The sequence below is a fragment of the Pteropus vampyrus genome, unplaced genomic scaffold (genome assembly GCF_000151845.1).
Source record: "Pteropus vampyrus isolate Shadow unplaced genomic scaffold, Pvam_2.0 Scaffold42, whole genome shotgun sequence".
NCBI classification, from domain to species: domain Eukaryota; kingdom Metazoa; phylum Chordata; class Mammalia; order Chiroptera; family Pteropodidae; genus Pteropus; species Pteropus vampyrus.
Window position 1 is genome coordinate 5,461,032 of NW_011888823.1, and position 18,326 is coordinate 5,479,357.

An 18,326-nucleotide genomic window follows, 5' to 3' on the forward strand; every position below is an offset into this window, starting at 1 on the left:
ATGTAATGAAAACAATCCTGTTTAATAGTTACAAGTGATGGTTTATCACTTTAGATTTTAAAGTATTAATGAAGTAGCATTTCCTTGAAAATTCTGAATTCTTATCAAGTTATAATCTCACAAAATTGTTTTCTGAAAAGCATGGATTTTACTTGTATACTTTTTGTTTTCTGCTTTGCTTTTCGCCAACAGGTTCATTATACTACCAGGTTGACAGAGTACAGTGGGTCAATGGCCAGCCCCACCTCCTCTTCACTAGAAGTAATCATGAAAACACATTTATTAAGCCTCTGCATTAGTCTAAGCTCTTTACATCTTATTATTCTTTCCAACAGTCCTATTACCATTGCCCTCATTTTATTGAGGAGGAATCTAAGGTACGCAGAGGCTAAATAATTTGTCCAACAGTCTTCAAAAACCACAACATGTTTTGTTGTTTGTTTATGCTGGTAAGCTTACATTGTCTCATTTCCTAGTCATATCTTATGTGACATACACATGTCATCCCATGTTACATGTGTGTTCTAGGAATTGCAATTACAGAAAGAGCACATGCATTGCCACAAGAACATATATTCCCCAACCATTATCACGTTAAGGGAAAAAATATTAACATTGCTCCGAAACAACAGCACAGGAATGCTGTGCCATTGCTTCAAACCACACAAATGGACAAATGGACAAATGGACACACAAACACACACGCACATATATACACGCATGCACACTGGTGGGGGGCGGACGTTGAGCTTATATTTGGAGAGCTCTTTGAGGTCAGGGATACTGTTCTTCTTGGCTATACAAGTGATAGTAATTACGTAGTGCTTTTCTCATAAAAGCCAGAGGAAGCCCAGAGGTAAGAAGGTTCACAGGCTCAAAGCTCCTGTGCTGACCCCTCCAAGTGAACTGTGTGAGAGGGTCCTTGACCTTGGCTAGAGTCCAGCCCTGGAACTGGAACGGTGGGGTTGCAGCTCGGACAGCCCCTGAATGTGGCCAGGGCCTTTCCCTTGAAGCTGCTCTCACCTGCTTCAGGGGAGAGGACCAACTCTTTCATGAACCTCCTGCCATTATGCTTTCACAGCCAATTAAAATTCTATTCCATTCTCTGCAAGGGAGCTGGCAGCCTTGGGTCTCCCCAGCAGGATGGACTGGCTGCAATTAATGTCTCTTCTGGAGCCTGATTAGCTAAGGAGAGGCCAGGATACTTATTTTACTCCCAAAGCCACCTTTAAATTCAGAAATGGAGGTTCCCCATCTTGTTGCGTCTATTCAGTCATCAGTTAATGCAAATGTGTTAACCCTTTTTATTTCACTCTTGGTATTGGAGCTTGATCAGAGAGCCAAGAGATTATTTCTCAACTGGACAGTCCCAGGAAGAAAGGGATGAGAGACCCTTTGATTCTCTTAGTATTCAAATTTTAGATTATTAGAATGAATTGAAGACCTACTGTATTAAGCTTGGAGTTGGGGATTCAACAGATGCCACAGGCATAATATATATTGTTACTATGCTAAAGCTTTGAATGTAGAAGATAATGCATAGGAATAATACATTTAAGAAAAAAGAGAAAATCAAAAATGATGGAAAAGGAGAAGAGAAGGAAATTAACACATATGGAATCCTTACTATGTGCCAGACATTTTATGTATATTATAGAAAGGAATCCTACAGAAACTCTGCTTGTTTACAGAGGATGGAACTAAGACTCAGAGAGGTTAAGGAAAGTGTCCAAGGTCACCAGGCTAATGTGATAGATGGATTGTACTAACGGTCCTAGATCTGTATGCTTCTCTATAGTCATTTCCTTTGGGTAATGCCTACTCACACTGACTTTGGAATAGGCCACATGTCTTGCTTTGGCCAATGGGATATTAGCAAACTATGTGAACAGAGGCTTGAAAAGTGCTTGGGATCAGGGTTTGCCCTCTCTTGCTGGTGAGAACTCTTCCACCATGATGTGAACAAGTCTGGGCGAGCCCACTGGATGATAAGAGAGATATGAGCAGAGGTGGACCATCCCATCCTAGATCAGCCAGCCTCTAGCTAGCTCACAGAAACATGAGCAAAACCAGCCAATACCAGTTAAATCAGATCAGCAGAATCATTCAGCCAACTTGTAGACTTGTGAAAATAAATGGTTGTCAGTGTAAGCCACTGATTTGGGGGTACATATGCATAAGCATAGTTTGCAGCTAGAACTAATCGATGTAGCTAGTCAATGGCAGAGACAGAAGTTGTTTGATCTTAAAGCCTGTGCAATGTCCATTTGTCATGAAAAGATTGAAAAAGGTTGAAAATGTAGCAGGAAAATACAGGTTAGATTATGATGTTTTTCACAACTAAGTTGCCCAGGCACACAAGGGTATTACTGGGAAAAATGTGGTATTCCATTTCTATCTTTAAGAGTAGTGGTGGGCAACTGGCCAGATGCAGGATGTTTAATGTGGGACCTCTCGGTCCCAGTTGTCTTAGCCAGGTAGTTTGCCATCTCAGAGACTGGGTTATGCTGAGACTCTTGACGAGAATATTCTGAAACATTCCTTTCATTTAACAGTTCCCTGGGGAAGAATAAGCCCCCACAGTACCCAGACTAAGATTCTGCAGCCTCTAGTTGGCTAGGTGCCTCCTGGTTCTCTTTCAAAGCTGAGACTCTCCCTCAAGATGGCTTGAGTTGCATTGCTGCAAGTTCCTGACTTAACTCTGCCCCGATTCTACAGCCACCACCTGCTCCTTCTTTACAGTGGAAAGAAAGGTAGAAAGCAGCAGACAGCCTATATGTTCTGAGCCTTCCTTCTCAGGATCACAGCTGTGGTACTACTAACAGTTGCCTATGAGAATGTAAAGAAAGGATAGTACCTTGACTGTATGGGGCGACAGCAGCAGATATTTACACACTATAATGATATAGATGGAAACTGGTGTCCTCTTTCTGAAGATCAATTTGGCAACATGTGTCAACAGCCCTAAAAATATCCATGCCCATTTGAATTAGTAATTCTATTCTTGGACTGTCTTCTAAGTAAGTAATCATGGATATGATCCATGAAATCATGGATCACCATGAGAAATTTTTCATGACATAGTACGAATGCAAAAATACAAGTTAAAAATGGGCTGTATATTATATTTCTGATTTAGGGGAAATTGTGTATGTGTGGAGGGGCTGTAGTTCTGAGGAAAATTTTGATTTATAATAAATCTCTACATATTTTTAAGATATGGTCTTTCCCCCTTAGCCTCTGGACATGTAGATCCTTGGCTATCTTGGACAGAGCAGGAAATCTTACCATAAAAATCTAAGAGACTGGTGAAGGTCTAGAAATAAGTGATTGAAATGATGCATGACATGAGAATAGAACCTAAAAATAGGACTTTTCAGTGTGGATAGATGACTGCTGAGGGGAAGATGAATAAATTTTTAAACAATCATGAAGTATAAGTGGCTAGAGAACATGGTCTTGGGTTGCCAAATCCCAGAAAATGCGTGAAAATAGCATCTCAATTGCTTGCTTAACCACCTTGTCCTGTGAAAAAAGTTGAAGGCAAATAAAGGGAAGTAAAATTTTACATACCAGCCACTAATTAAGTGAAATGCATACCTAAAAACCATGGCAGAAGCTGAGAATCTGGATATGTTTAAGGAAGCATGTCCTAGTGTGTGAGGGTCTCCTGGCCAGGCGCCATCTTGAGTTCTCAACACCAGGGCTGAGAGCCAGTGCTCACCCAAGGGTGCTGAATGGCTCCTAACAGGAGACCGTGGGCTATAGTCTCAATCTTTTGGAGGAAAACAGTGCTGGGCCATAAATATCCCCTACTCCTTGAGTGTAGAGGCTTGGGAAGTTCTATAAGCTTTGGCCTTATAGTGTATTGGTTTTCATATATTGATCTGAAAGGGGAAACTAGAAGGCACTGGTGAGCATGGGAGCCTCTGGGGGCCCCTTTTCTAGCATTATCTCTGTACAGGAGCACCCCATCTGACCAGAGGCTGAGGGATGGAAAGGTGGGCCCTCCTTCCTAGCTCCAGAAGTAAGGAATATGGAATCCTTTCAAACAAAAAATAGAATTGCCAAGATGACAGAAGCTACAACTACTTGGAGCAGCTTAGCAGAAGCTTGGAGTCAACAGACCGGAGTCTATTCACATGCCATAGTAATTCAGATTCTACTTAGCATGCTTATTCCTGGCAGAGAGTGGAGCCAAGACTTCAGGAATAGTTTGCCTCCTTGAGAGGTGTGAAAAAAACTGGGCTGAGTTTTCAGCAGGCTCTGGAATGGGCATCACCTGGTGAGAGGCATCAACCCTGCTGGGATGTGTGAAGGACTCTTGGAAGCTCAGAACCCAGAGGGGGCGGGGCCTGTAGTTTTTTCCTATTTCAACGTTGCCCCACTGCACCACCCTGGGAAAGGCCACTGTGCTCTCTGAGCTTCAGGTTTTCAGCCTAAATGGAGTATAACCTGAACGAAGCTCATCATAAAGAAGAAATACAAGACCCATACAAAGAAGGAATTGACAACTATTTCAATGTTTACTGCAATCTTTTTATAAAGCAGAGGAAATTATAGGGAAAGATCTCTTTCTCCCCACTCTTACTTCCCTTTCCTTGCCAAGCTCTTCATTATGAACGTCATTTTGGCCTCTCTGCCCTACTTTCTCCTCCCCTCCTTTCCTGTACTTCAAAGGGCATCACAAAGCCCTCAGTTGGCCCCCTGAACACACAAGGTCACAGCCTTACCTGAAAGGGGGAGGTGGAAAGAGCGATGGCCATAAACACTCACGGCTTAATACCTTTTCACTTACCCCATCACAGGAGATAGAAACACATGCATGTGAGAAAAGTAGCCTTGGGGAGGGCGGTTCCTAAGAGGCCCTGAGGCAGCCAGGTAGATGGCATCTGGGGCATCTGTTTTGTTTGTTCTCTTCTCCCACTGAAATAACAAGGCAGTGAACAGCACCCGGAGGCTCCTGGAATTCATCACACTGTTATCACCTGTACTCATTATCCAGGTGCCCAGGCAGCTTAAGTACTCACAGGCTTCAGACGGATGGGCTTCATTACAAGGTGGTAAAGTGAGGTGCTTGGTAAGACAGCAAACTGCAGTGACCTCTCATTCACAGTGCAAGAGAGCCGCAACCTCTGCCCACCTCCTCTTGATAGGATCTGAAGAGACTCACTCGAGATAGGTGGGCACATGAGAGACGATAAATAATGACCTAAAATGAGTACTCACTATGTGTCAGGCAGGGTTCTAAGAACTCCTCGCTGTGTGTTATCTCATCTAAGCCTCATGAGAACCTGGGGAGGCAGGAAGTATCTTTGGTCCCACTTTAACTCTAAGCAAACTTGCCAAGGTCACAAGGATTCAAGCCAGCCAGTATGGGTCCACTGGCCCCAGTAACCATGCTATACCACTTGATGCATGTCAAGTGCTTAGAACAACATCTGGTCCCCAGCACATGCTCGGTAAGTGTGAACTGGTAGGGGCAGCCACAGAAGCAGCAACATCTGTAAAACAATATAGATGCAGATGATGAGACTGACTCGGAGTGGGTCAGTAACTCGTGTAGTGTTCCTCACTGAGTAAGTGGAAGAACCAGGATTTGAACCCAGCCGTCGAAGCTTGCATATACAGCTCGGCACACTGTAAGCGCTCAATAAGTTTTAGCTATTGGCATTCATTTTTATCTTTGTGTACACAAGAGTCTTAAAGTGATATAGGAGATAGAAGGTTTGCTAGAGAGCATCTGGTCCAGAGCTTCACAAAATTAGTTTTAGCCAACCTTGCTTCAAGAGAGGAATTCTACATGGAATCAGAATCTCTGGAGTAAAGACTGGGGATCTGAATTCTTAACAAGTTTCCCAGGTGATTCTTATGTATACTAAATCCTGAGAACCAAGAAATCAAGGCTTAGCCTAAACCCAAGGTCACCAGCGTATGGCAGAGCAGGGATTGACACCCAGGAAAAACCCTGCTTTTTTTGTTTTGTAAGAGTCAGCCGCACATAAAGTTCTAAGTGTCTAGGGCCCTGATTCAGAACATTTGTGAAGTTTAACAAGCAATCATAGCTCGTTTATACTTGTAACATCTGTTGTATCCCCTAAACACATTGAATGATGTATTAATTACAGTGACTAAAAGTTCAATTTGTAGAATTTCACCACAGCCCCTTCAAATAACATGAAGGTTTTATACAACTGAAGCTGGGCATTGCTCTGCCAATGCAAAGGGACTGTGGAGGGCTGACTCAAGGGGGTGACCGAGGATTTGCCCTTAACTTGCCCTTATACCGTTGGCTTGGCCTGACCTGTAGGAAAGAAAGGACACAGTGACCTGGAATCTCTGAAATTTCAGGCTGGTGGCCTAGAACCTTGGAAGCAGGCCCAGCTGGCTGCTGTGTGCAAATAGCCCAGTTCTGGCCAGTCAAGGTTTATTGAAATTATGTTTTCCTATTGAGTCAGGCAGAGGTCTGAGGGCAGAGCAGCCTTTAATTTTAGCTCTTTGGTAATGATGGTGATGGTAATGAAGAGTAATATAGAAAGACAAACGGACAGTATATTGCACATTTAGGTCATTAGAAATACAGATATGATTATAAATATATACATAAAATATGACCTTTCTTTCTACCAGCCCTCAGATCGCTTGGTTTACTTATTATGTAGATCATGTTTGACTTTATGGAATTGAATGTTATTTAAATTCAATTATTGTGAGGTTAAGTTCTTCTTTCTAGTACCAACTGAGTAAATTTAGAGGCAGTTAGAGAGAATAGGTACATTTGTCTTACACCAGTTAAATTATAGGGAAAAAAACACTGCAGGAATAAAATAATTATCATGAAAATGAGAAAAACGTGGTTTGGAGGGCTTAGTTTGCATCTGTGTGTGCGTTTTCCTTGTCTTTTTACGTATTCCTTTTTTAAAAATCTGATGAACAGGAAGGCTGAAAATTTTTCCATGAAGAGGGAGGCAGATTATAATGTGTGTGTGTGTGTGTGTGTGAAAGTAAGCTGCTGGTATGAGAGTGAAACTAGAAATAATTATGTGGTTAATTGGATTTAGTGTAGATAACTACAGCTCATTAAGGTCTTAAATCTTTTTTTTTTTCCTACGTAGTAATAGAGTTCTCTCTTTTTTAAATGAAATTATCCTGCAACAATTCCTTATTTCCTTCTGCCAGTGTCGACACAGTCAGTCTCCTAAGCCAAAGTTTGGCCTTGGTGCCGTGGAGAAGGGAAGTAAGAAGCCTGGCCATGACCTGGCTGGGAAGGGAGCATGTTAAATGCTATGAATAGATTGGCCTGAAGATGCTCCAGGCGGAAAACAAAGAGCTGCCCGTGCACTGCCTGACACAATATGCAGAGAAGGGAGAATGGATTGTCTGAGTTTAACAACTGATTCTCCGGCCATGGGTATCTTTGAAGGTCATCTTGCCAATCAGCCTGCCTCCCATAGATAAGAGGAAACTTGCTTTATCATCCTTCTAGGAGGTAGGAGTTGCACCTTCTCTTATTCCTCTCTCTATCACAACCTTTGCTATAAGAAAGACTTCATGATAGGTCATTTTTCTTGATCCTATTACCAGTATACATCGGCCTCTTACGGGTCTGTGGAATCAAGAAATCATTGCCTGGTATTCTGCAGGAAGAAGACATTTGGAATCTTCTAGGTTTCCTTCAGTTCACTGGACTCATCTATGCTCCCGCTTTGTCTCCTTCCTCTCCAACCCTCCCCCACCAAACCAGATTCCAGCCACATAAATAGTTGGTCAATATCATGGACCAGTTTGGTTGTGCCCATAAAGTTAGGAGGAAGTGTCACTCGTAATCCTTACTGTTAGCTGGTCCCCCAAATATGTGGAGTTCAGAGAGTGATATAAAACAGTTCTTCACGTTCCCGATCAAATCGACTATCCATCCTCACAGAGACTACCTGGAATGCACACTGGGGCGTCCCTACTGTCTTTAGCCTCCTTCCTTATTCTTCTCTACAATCCCAGTGAACTTTTCCTACCCCTCTGCCCATTTCCCCCATCCTAATACACACACGGTTCTGGGTCCACCCAGGAGAAGACATTCTGATTTTAAGGCTTTAGATCCTCTGAGTCTTCACAGTGGAAAACCTACAAGGCAACAATAACCTTCCTTATTAATCTAGACTGCATCTCAGAGAAAACTTTAATGTATTACTATGCTTCCAAAAATCTCTATCTCTTAATTTTGACTCAACAAATGTCTCCTCCCCACCAAGGGTGGGGGGGGGTGTGAGGAGGGTGCAAGGGGAAAGTTAAACTCCATCTTGTTCCCCCTCTACCAGTACATCAAATTAATACCCAAAGAACACTACCTGGATTTGGGTTTAGAGGAGAGGGGCAAAGGGGAGAAGGGTTTCTGCCTTTGTGCTTATATGTTAATAGGGGAGCTAGCAAGGCCATTTCTCTTATCACAGGAGAGGTAAGGATCTGATGGACGAGTCTGCCGGGGATTGAAGAGATGAAAGGCAGGGGACAGTGGAGTGGGCAGAGATGCTTTGAGTTTAGGCAGCATGATGGACAGAACTGGTTTCAGACCCTTACTCTGCCTTTCTCTTGAGCAAATAACGACCTCTTCAAGTGGGTATCATATATGTCAAACAGGAAAAATAATTATTAGCCTCATTTAATTATTGAAGTAGTCAATGATAGAATATCTATAACAGTATTTTTTAGAACTGTGGAATGTTTACAACATTAAGATTATTAATAAAAAGAGAATGTTATATAAAGAAGGAAGAAAGGAAAGAAGTACATCGACCAATGTTTGAAGAGGATGAGAAGGCAGGCTTAGAGACAAGGAGATCTGCTATAGCCCCTTACATATCAACCAGCATTTTTACTGAGAGCTTACTGTGTGCCAGGCACGGTACTAAATACATTCTCTTCCTCCCCTCCTCCCCTAGTTTCACAGAGAAGTCATTTTATTTTAATAGAAAGAACCCTTAGTGCTGCCAGCAACCACACTTTATTTCTCTAATCACTTAAACTCTCTCGGATAACTATTTCATACCAATTATCAGACCTCCAATACCTCCCCACCACCTTCACTTTCGGCCCATGACTTGACTTCATATTTCCCCTGGAAAATAGAAGAAATCAAAGGAAAACTTGCCAAATCCGCAATTAATTCTCAGTTCTCATCCAACTTGAACCACCAGGAGCATGTGACGGGGCAGATCGCTCCCTTTTTTGAAACACTTTATCTTCCTCTTTGGCTTTTGGAATATCGCGTTCCCTTCTCTTCTTAGTGACCTTCCCTCTCGGGCTTTTCTACTGGTTCTTTCCCATCTCCCAAGCTCTGACATCTTGGTGGCCGCCTGGGAGCATCCCTGGTCCCTATGCTCTTTCCCACATACACTCACTCCTTTGGTGATTTCACCTAAGCTCATAGCTTTAAACATTGTCTGTATGCCAATGACTCTCAAATTCGTAGCTTAGCCTGGACCCCTCCCCTAAGCTCCAGACTAATATATACTGCAGTCTCTATTTAATGTCTCCACGTAGACATTTAATAAGCATCTCGAAGTCGACATGTCCACACTGAGCTCCCAATCTACCCTCTAAATCCTGCCTTTCACTCAGTCTTTCCCATCTCAGTGAAGGCAACTCTCCACGCTTCTCACGGCTCAGGCCAAAATCAGTGGCACTCTTGATTTTTTCCCTCTCATTCACCACATCCAATCAATCAGCAAATCCTAACATGTGTATCTTAGAAATAGATTCAGAAACTGACCATTTCTCAGAACTTCCACTGTTACTACTCTGGTCCCCAATAGATTATTGCTTGCCTGGGTTACTGCAATGACCTCCTGTCTGCCTACTCATTCCTTACTTCCTTCTAGTCTATTTTCAATACAGCAGCCAGAGAGATCCTGTCAAATGATACCCATTAGGTCTCTGACCTCATCTCGTAGTCCCCTTCCCCTCATTCACGCTACCCCAGTAACACTGGCCTCCTGGTGTCCCTAGGACATGTCAGGCATGTTTTGCCTCAGGGCCATTGCAGCTTCAATGCTCAGTCCCCAGATAGCTGCAGAGATTGCTCCCTTACCTTCCTGGGGTCTTCACTCAGATGTCTCTGTGTGGTGAAGCCTCCATAGTCACCCTATTTAGAATTTCAACCTGCCCCATCCCTGGCATTCCGTTTCCCTTTTCCCTGCTCATTTTCCTCCAGAGCACGTGACAGTATCTTAGGTGCTTATAGTTTACTGATTTATCTTTTTTATTGTCTGTCTTTTTAATTTAGTTTTGCTTAGTTCCATTCGCTGCTATATTCCTGTGTCCTAGAACAGAATTTGGAACATATGAGATAAATATTTCATGAATAAAGGAATGCTCGAAATAGGCCCAGAGAGGTTAAGCAACTTGCCCAGGGTCACACAGCTTGTAAGGGCCTAGAAATACCTGAGTCTGTCTGGGATTAGAGTCCAAGCTCTTATTCCCCATATCAGTCTCAGTAAAGGACGAGGCCCCTCAACCGCACCCCAAGGCTGATGTTTCTATCGCCCCCTTTGTTTTGATCTCCAGAGCTGCGTACTGCCGGAGGGCTGGCGCTGTTTTGGTTTCATTAGACGGTATTTGTTTCTTTCTGCTCAGTTAGGTGCAGGGGTGCCTGATACCTGTGTGATTGAAAGGCAACCAGGTAACCTAAGGACTCCAGAGAGAGTCCATTGAGATTGAGGGGAGGAAAAATATAAAGCAAGCCCCAATAAACAGAGAATAATCTGTGAATGGAGAAATGACTGGAGTCTTGTGCCTGCAGCTTGCTGTGTTCTCTTCCTGTTCTCTTCCTACCCACTAGCTCGGTTACAGCCAAGGGCAGTGGATCACCTTGCCCAGCCTCCTGCCTCTAGCACGACTCCACTAAACCCATCCAGGAGCCCGTGCCCCTCTGTTCAACATCCCCAGGGAAGGCCCCCCGCCCCCAAATACTTTCAGTGCCCTCATGATATCCCTGGGCTCAAAGTCAGGAGATCCATGTTCTGATCTCTTATCTATCTCAGACATACTTTTAGGCAGTTCTTTAATCTCAACCTTTCTCTGGGGCTCAGTTGACCCTTTACATAAGGCACAGCTCCCTTCCTTACCTATCTCATAGTAGGAGAATTAAGTAGAGCTGTAGCAGAAAAACTATGACATTAAAGTTCTTATGGGAATGTGAGTTAGAATTGTAGTATTTTCCCAAGAAGACTTACTTGTGCCAGGCACTGTGTCCAGCATTTTGTGTGCCCAACCTCACTCAGTCCTTATGGCCACCCTTGAGGAAGTGATTGTTGCTCACAATGGAGAGATGAAGAAACAGAACCTAAGAGAGGTTCAGACACTTGCCCAAGTTTGTGCAGCCGGTAAATGGTGAGGAGGCGCTGAAAACTAAGAAGTCTGTTTCCAAAAACCATGTTCCTCTCCCCTCCCCCACACTGTGTCCCATGGGGGCTGAGGATTAGAGAAGAGCCTGTTTTTCTCACATTAGTCATTCCCAGGGCAGTCTCTGTGCCCCAAAGATCTAAGCAGATCATTGAGGAAGTGTCTGGTACCCTTTGCATTTAATAAGCCCCTTTAATCTGTGGAGTTTGCTGAGCTCTATGGACAAGATCATAATCACCTCCCAGCCCAAAGGCTGGAACCTGAGGAGCTGGGTCAGAAGGGTTCAGCCTCTCCCATACCCCGGTGCCTGTACAGTCAGTAAATGCACCTTTATTGTGCACCCACAATGTGGCCAGTTCTATGGGGTATGCAGGAGCAGCCCACACCCCAGAACAAATAAAAAATGATTAGGTGCCAAACTGTGGATGATGATGCTGGGGAGGAGACAGGTCTGTATCTTGGTGGAGGGGCCTGAGCTGGGCCAGGGATGGGGTGGAGTCTAGAAAGGGGAGACAGAGAAGAGACCCATGGGCACAGGTGTGGGAGGGACATCGGGCACAAGGGTGAGAAGGGGGATGAGCAGAGCGGTGTGGTGAGAAGCTCAGAGTCTGATGTCAGAAAGACCTGGCTTAATACTCTGGCCCTGCCACTGACTGGCTGAGTGACCTTGATTTGATCATTTAACCTTTTTCTTCGAGAGAGGTCTCATTATAATTTGAGAGATGTTTAGCACCTCAGTTTTCATGTTCCACCATTTAGCTTTTATCAGCGTTTCCTGCAAAGAAAATCAAGTCTAACCTGAATCTGTCTGGCTGCTGGCTCGTTTCCTTTCTCTTGTTCTTGAAGAAGCGCAGGTCTGACCAGTCGAAGATGGTGAAGTTTGCAGGTTAAGCCCTCTCAGAAACCCTAAACACACAGAAAAATAGTATGGCCTTCCTCTCAATGTACATAAAAATATACTAACCCATAAAATATAAAACTTGCATGAATGCCAAGGTTAAAATAGCTTCTTTGCAGATTTTTTTTTTTCCTAAAAATCTGGATGGCTTCCTTGACTAAACTTTCTAAGAGTATTGTTGTCTTTGCTTTCTAATATTTGTGGCACCTGAAGAAAGTCTCTATTCTGCCTTTTGGGTTGTCTGTCCAGTCTTAAGGGAAAGAGTGGGGGGACCAGGAGCTCCAGAGGAAGCAGCACACCGTTGACCTCTTGGCCCCATAGCCAGGCACTGGAACCAGGCCAGGTCATGCTCCCTTTTCTTAGATAAGCATGTTGAGCCCTGATGATGCCACATCCAGGGGCATGATGGTGGATCCAGGTCTTGTTATCAGTTGTGCCCCAGCCCTTCCAGCCCTGTCTCATGGCTGCTGCTTGGGAAGCAAGGAGTACAGCCTTCACTGTCACTTGGCACTATTGTCAGGGACCAGGAGTAGTGTCTTTTACCTGATCGGTGATTTGACATGGCTGCTTAACAACCCGATTAATCAAACCCAGCTCGTCCTGCTAGAATTAATGAGCCCAGGAAATGCTGCCATGAATAATGAGGGCTTCTGCCTCTCCCCTAGCACCTCTCCCCCGACACCCTTCTATTTCTTTCTCAGAGACACGCAGCAGCTACTCACTGCTGAGGGCCTTTAGGCCTTCATGGGAGGGGTGAGTACCCAATGAGGTGGGCATCTCCCGCCTTCTTTTCTTTCTGCTCAGTTAGGTGCAGGGGTGCCTGATACCTGTGTGATTGAAAGGCAACCAGGTAACCTAAGGACTCCAGAGAGAGTCCATTGAGATTGAGGGGAGGAAAAATATAAAGCAAGCCCCAATAAACAGAGAATAATCTGTGAATGGAGAAATGACTGGAGTCTTGTGCCTGCAGCTTGCTGTGTTCTCTTCCTGTTCTCTTCCTACCCACTAGCTCGGTTACAGCCAAGGGCAGTGGATCACCTTGTCCAGCCTCCTGCCTCTAGCACGACTCCACTAAACCCATCCAGGAGCCCGTGCCCCTCTGTTCAACATCCCCAGGGAAGGGGCCCCCCCAAATACTTTCAGTGCCCTCATGATATCCCTGGGCTCAAAGTCAGGAGATCCATGTTCTGATCTCTTATTTACCTCAGACATACTTTTAGGCAGTTCTTTAATCTCAACCTTTCTCTGGGGCTCAGTTGACCCTTTACATAAGGCACAGCTCCCTTCCTTACCTATCTGATAGTAGGAGAATTAAGTAGAGCTGTAGCAGAAAAACTATGACATTAAAGTTCTTATGGGAATGTGAGTTAGAATTGTAGTATTTTCCCAAGAAGACTTACTTGTGCCAGGCACTGTGTCCAGCATTTTGTGTGCCCAACCTCACTCAGTCCTTATGGCCACCCTTGAGGAAGTGATTGTTGCTCACAATGGAGAGATGAAGAAACAGAACCTAAGAGAGGTTCAGACACTTGCCCAAGTTTGTGCAGCCGGTAAATGGTGAGGAGGCGTTGAAAACTAAGAAGTCTGTTTCCAAAAACCATGTTCCTCTCCCCTCCCCCACACTGTGTCCCATGGGGGCTGAGGATTAGAGAAGAGCCTGTTTTTCTCACATTAGTCATTCCCAGGGCAGTCTCTGTGCCCCAAAGATCTAAGCAGATCATTGAGGAAGTGTCTGGTACCCTTTGCATTTAATAAGCCCCTTTAATCTGTGGAGTTTGCTGAGCTCTATGGACAAGATCATAATCACCTCCCAGCCCAAAGGCTGGAACCTGAGGAGCTGGGTCAGAAGGGTTCAGCCTCTCCCATACCCCGGTGCCTGTACAGTCAGTAAATGCACCTTTATTGTGCACCCACAATGTGGCCAGTTCTATGGGGTATGCAGGAGCAGCCCACACCCCAGAACAAATAAAAAATGATTAGGTGCCAAACTGTGGATGATGATGCTGGGGAGGAGACAGGTCTGTATCTTGGTGGAGGGGCCTGAGCTGGGCCAGGGATGGGGTGGAGTCTAGAAAGGGGAGACAGAGAAGAGACCCATGGGCACAGGTGTGGGAGGGACATCGGGCACAAGGGTGAGAAGGGGGATGAGCAGAGCGGTGTGGTGAGAAGCTCAGAGTCTGATGTCAGAAAGACCTGGCTTAATACTCTGGCCCTGCCACTGACTGGCTGAGTGACCTTGATTTGATCATTTAACCTTTTTCTTCGAGAGAGGTCTCATTATAATTTGAGAGATGTTTAGCACCTCAGTTTTCATGTTCCACCATTTAGCTTTTATCAGCGTTTCCTGCAAAGAAAATCAAGTCTAACCTGAATCTGTCTGGCTGCTGGCTCGTTTCCTTTCTCTTGTTCTTGAAGAAGCGCAGGTCTGACCAGTCGAAGATGGTGAAGTTTGCAGGTTAAGCCCTCTCAGAAACCCTAAACACACAGAAAAATAGTATGGCCTTCCTCTCAATGTACATAAAAATATACTAACCCATAAAATATAAAACTTGCATGAATGCCAAGGTTAAAATAGCTTCTTTGCAGATTTTTTTTTTTCCTAAAAATCTGGATGGCTTCCTTGACTAAACTTTCTAAGAGTATTGTTGTCTTTGCTTTCTAATATTTGTGGCACCTGAAGAAAGTCTCTATTCTGCCTTTTGGGTTGTCTGTCCAGTCTTAAGGGAAAGAGTGGGGGGACCAGGAGCTCCAGAGGAAGCAGCACACCGTTGACCTCTTGGCCCCATAGCCAGGCACTGGAACCAGGCCAGGTCATGCTCCCTTTTCTTAGATAAGCATGTTGAGCCCTGATGATGCCACATCCAGGGGCATGATGGTGGATCCAGGTCTTGTTATCAGTTGTGCCCCAGCCCTTCCAGCCCTGTCTCATGGCTGCTGCTTGGGAAGCAAGGAGTACAGCCTTCACTGTCACTTGGCACTATTGTCAGGGACCAGGAGTAGTGTCTTTTACCTGATCGGTGATTTGACATGGCTGCTTAACAACCCGATTAATCAAACCCAGCTCGTCCTGCTAGAATTAATGAGCCCAGGAAATGCTGCCATGAATAATGAGGGCTTCTGCCTCTCCCCTAGCACCTCTCCCCCGACACCCTTCTATTTCTTTCTCAGAGACACGCAGCAGCTACTCACTGCTGAGGGCCTTTAGGCCTTCATGGGAGGGGTGAGTACCCAATGAGGTGGGCATCTCCCGCCTTCTCTACTCCTCTTCCAGGAGCCACAGCTGCCCGCCTGAGCAGGAGGCTGGCCAGGTCCTAAAGGCACAAAACCTCTTGTTCATCAAACAGATATGCATGCATTCCACTGCCAAAGCTGGGTGGAGTGTCTAACTGTTTCAGGTACTGTACTAGGTGCTAAAGATGCAAAGATGAATAAGATATTGTCCCTGTGAGGTGTCACAGTGCGGTGATGCAGGGACAAATGGGGGAAATGCTATAATGGGGGTACAGAAGGGCCTAGAGCCATCTTGAAGATGGCCTGTCAGTATTGGAGAAGCAGAGTGGGTCCTTTGCCTCCCTGCTTCCAATTCCCCCAGACTGGGCTTCCCAGCCACTCCCAACAAGGCCCAAGGCTGCCAGGTGGGACCCGGGCTCAACCTCCTAGGTCCCTGGAGTCAGGCCTGCCCCGACCTGCCATTTTTTTTGTCACTCTGGGACCCAGGTGGAGAGGCTTCACAGAGAACACCTGGGTCTCTACGTGCTGGCCTGCAGAAGAGTGCAAAGGCTCAAGATCAGAGCTCTAAACTTGGGCAAAATGACCTTCACACTGTACTTTTAAACTGCACAAGCTGTTAACATTGCATGAGCTGTTAACATTGGACTTGGAGCGTTTACATCAAAACTGCCTCCCAGATTCCTACATGTACAGCTGGTTGGAGCTGATGGTAGCTGTCCCTTTAACCTGAGTTTGGCACCTCCAATTTGCCCCATTCCCCACCATGTGATTTCTGTCACTTATGTTGCCTGTCTGAACCTGAGGGCATTTGAGTCGGAGACTTCCAGCTAAGTCTTTAAAGAGAAACCAGTAAGAAGCTGGTTTGGATGGCAGAGGGCGTCTGCAGAAAGGGATCCACTCATTTTCACAGAAACCCTAGACTTGGGCAGCACCAAGTGGGACCCGGGGCTCAGAACTGGTAGTTGAGTACATTGAAGTTGTTTGGCTCCCACAGTAAGGGTGGGGTCTGGTGCCTCTCAACAAAGCCTGTGGCCTAGTTTGAGCTGTGTGGTCTGACCCACCCAGTCACCTGACTGCCTGCTAGACTCTGGGCTTCACCACCCTCTGCCTCTCTCCCTGCAGGGGGAGCTGCTGAGCCCTTGCCGCTGTGATGGCTCGGTCAAGTGCACGCACCAGCCTTGCCTCATCAAGTGGATCAGTGAGCGGGGCTGCTGGAGCTGTGAGCTGTGCTACTACAAGTACCACGTCATTGCCATAAGCACAAAGAATCCTCTGCAGGTACAGCTGGGGGGCTGCATGCTGGCTGGGGGCACGCGGGCCGCTGGGAATGCTGGGGGCACTTGGGCTTGGGTACTCCCACACCCCGCTCTTTCCTGCTGGAAGATGATTTCACCTAAGAGTCAGGACAGTTTGGAGAAAAGGAATGGGAGGGGCTAGGTGGGCAAGACCTTGGCATGAAGGCAGGAGGAAATGAGATAACTTTTGTGTTTTCTCTTAAGTCTCAGCAAGAAGAGGAGGAAGGGGGTGGGGCAAAGCGAGAGAGAAATAAATATAGATGTACAATGAGTCAGATGGAAGAGAGAATGAAAGAGTTAATGGATGGATAGCTGGATTGATGGATGGAAGGAAGGAAGCAGAAAGGAAAGGACAGGAAGAGGAAAAAAAGAAAAAGAAGGGAAGGAAGGAAAGAAAAAAAGAAAAACCAGGGGTCCGAAGAGAGCAGAATGGTAAAAAGACAGAGGGTGGGAGGAGTGAGGAGAAAGACTGAGATAAAGCGAAGGCTGGGGAAAGAAAAAGTAAGGAGTGCGGAGAGTCAGTGACACGTCCCACAATTTAAAGTGCAGGCAGTGCATCTAGAATCTTGTCAAGATGGAGACGATGATTCAGGAGTCTGGGAGGAGGCCTGAGAGTCTGCATTTCTAACTAGCTATCAGGTGATATGGATGTTGCTGGTCCGCAGACTGCACTTCTTGTGACAGGGATCAGAAAACAAAAGAAGAAGAGACAGGAGACAGAGGCAGAAGAAAAGAGGAGAATGGGCAATAAGGAGGAAAAGAGGAGACACCGTGAAGAAGCTACTGTAAAGGGCAAGGGCGGGGAGGGCCAGGGCGGGGGGTGGGGTCTCCCAGGCAGATTCAGACGGAGCTAGACCTGTTAGAACTGAGGGATCTCCCCTCCCCACTCCCGCTCTGCTCTGACACATCCATCATCCCAGAGGAGCTGGCAGGCCCTGCATCACCTCATAAATCCTCCAAGCTCAATCCTCCCAAGCTTTCCCTGGGAAGCACATACACACATAGAGAGAGTGCTTAGCTTTTGAAAATACCTCCATGTGTGCATGGTCAGTCAATTAAGTTGCCACATAATCAATTAGCCAGCAGGCTAGTGAGGATGGGAGTCTCAGTGGCCTACACAATTGTTTCAGTCCTCCTCCCTGAGGGAAAGGGGGAGAGTCGATCCTGCGAGCCCAGGAGGGCCATGGTCTGGTGATGATGGTCTCTGCATGGAGGGGCAGCTGAAACCTGGAGCTGCAGTGTCTAGGGTGCTTTATTTTAGACACCATGCAATTTTACATGGGGAGCTGCCAGGTATGAGTGTTGGGGGGGGGGCGCGGGGGGCACAGTACCTACATGTGGACCAGGGGGATATATTTTTCTGGAAGGAGGCATTAAAACCCCCGGGCGCCTCAGTCATCCTGATGGTGTACCAAGGGGTCAGAACAAGAGGCACCTCTTCCTGCGCTGGCTCCATCTTTAATCATTCATTTCAAATTTTGCAGTGTCTTAAAATAGCAGTGTCG

The 18,326-nt window shown here is 45.7% G+C and overlaps 1 protein-coding gene across 2 annotated transcripts in view; it reads left to right on the forward strand.

Moving 5' to 3' along the window:
- The window catches only part of MARCH4 (membrane associated ring-CH-type finger 4), a 99,674-nt gene that overhangs the window by 61,482 nt on the left and 19,866 nt on the right, over positions 1–18,326 (forward strand). For both annotated transcript variants that reach the window (XM_023529784.1, XM_011358635.2), the window contains one exon: positions 16,649–16,804. In XM_023529784.1, the coding sequence (XP_023385552.1) occupies positions 16,649–16,804 (156 nt within the window). The remainder of the gene's footprint in view (positions 1–16,648; positions 16,805–18,326) is intronic.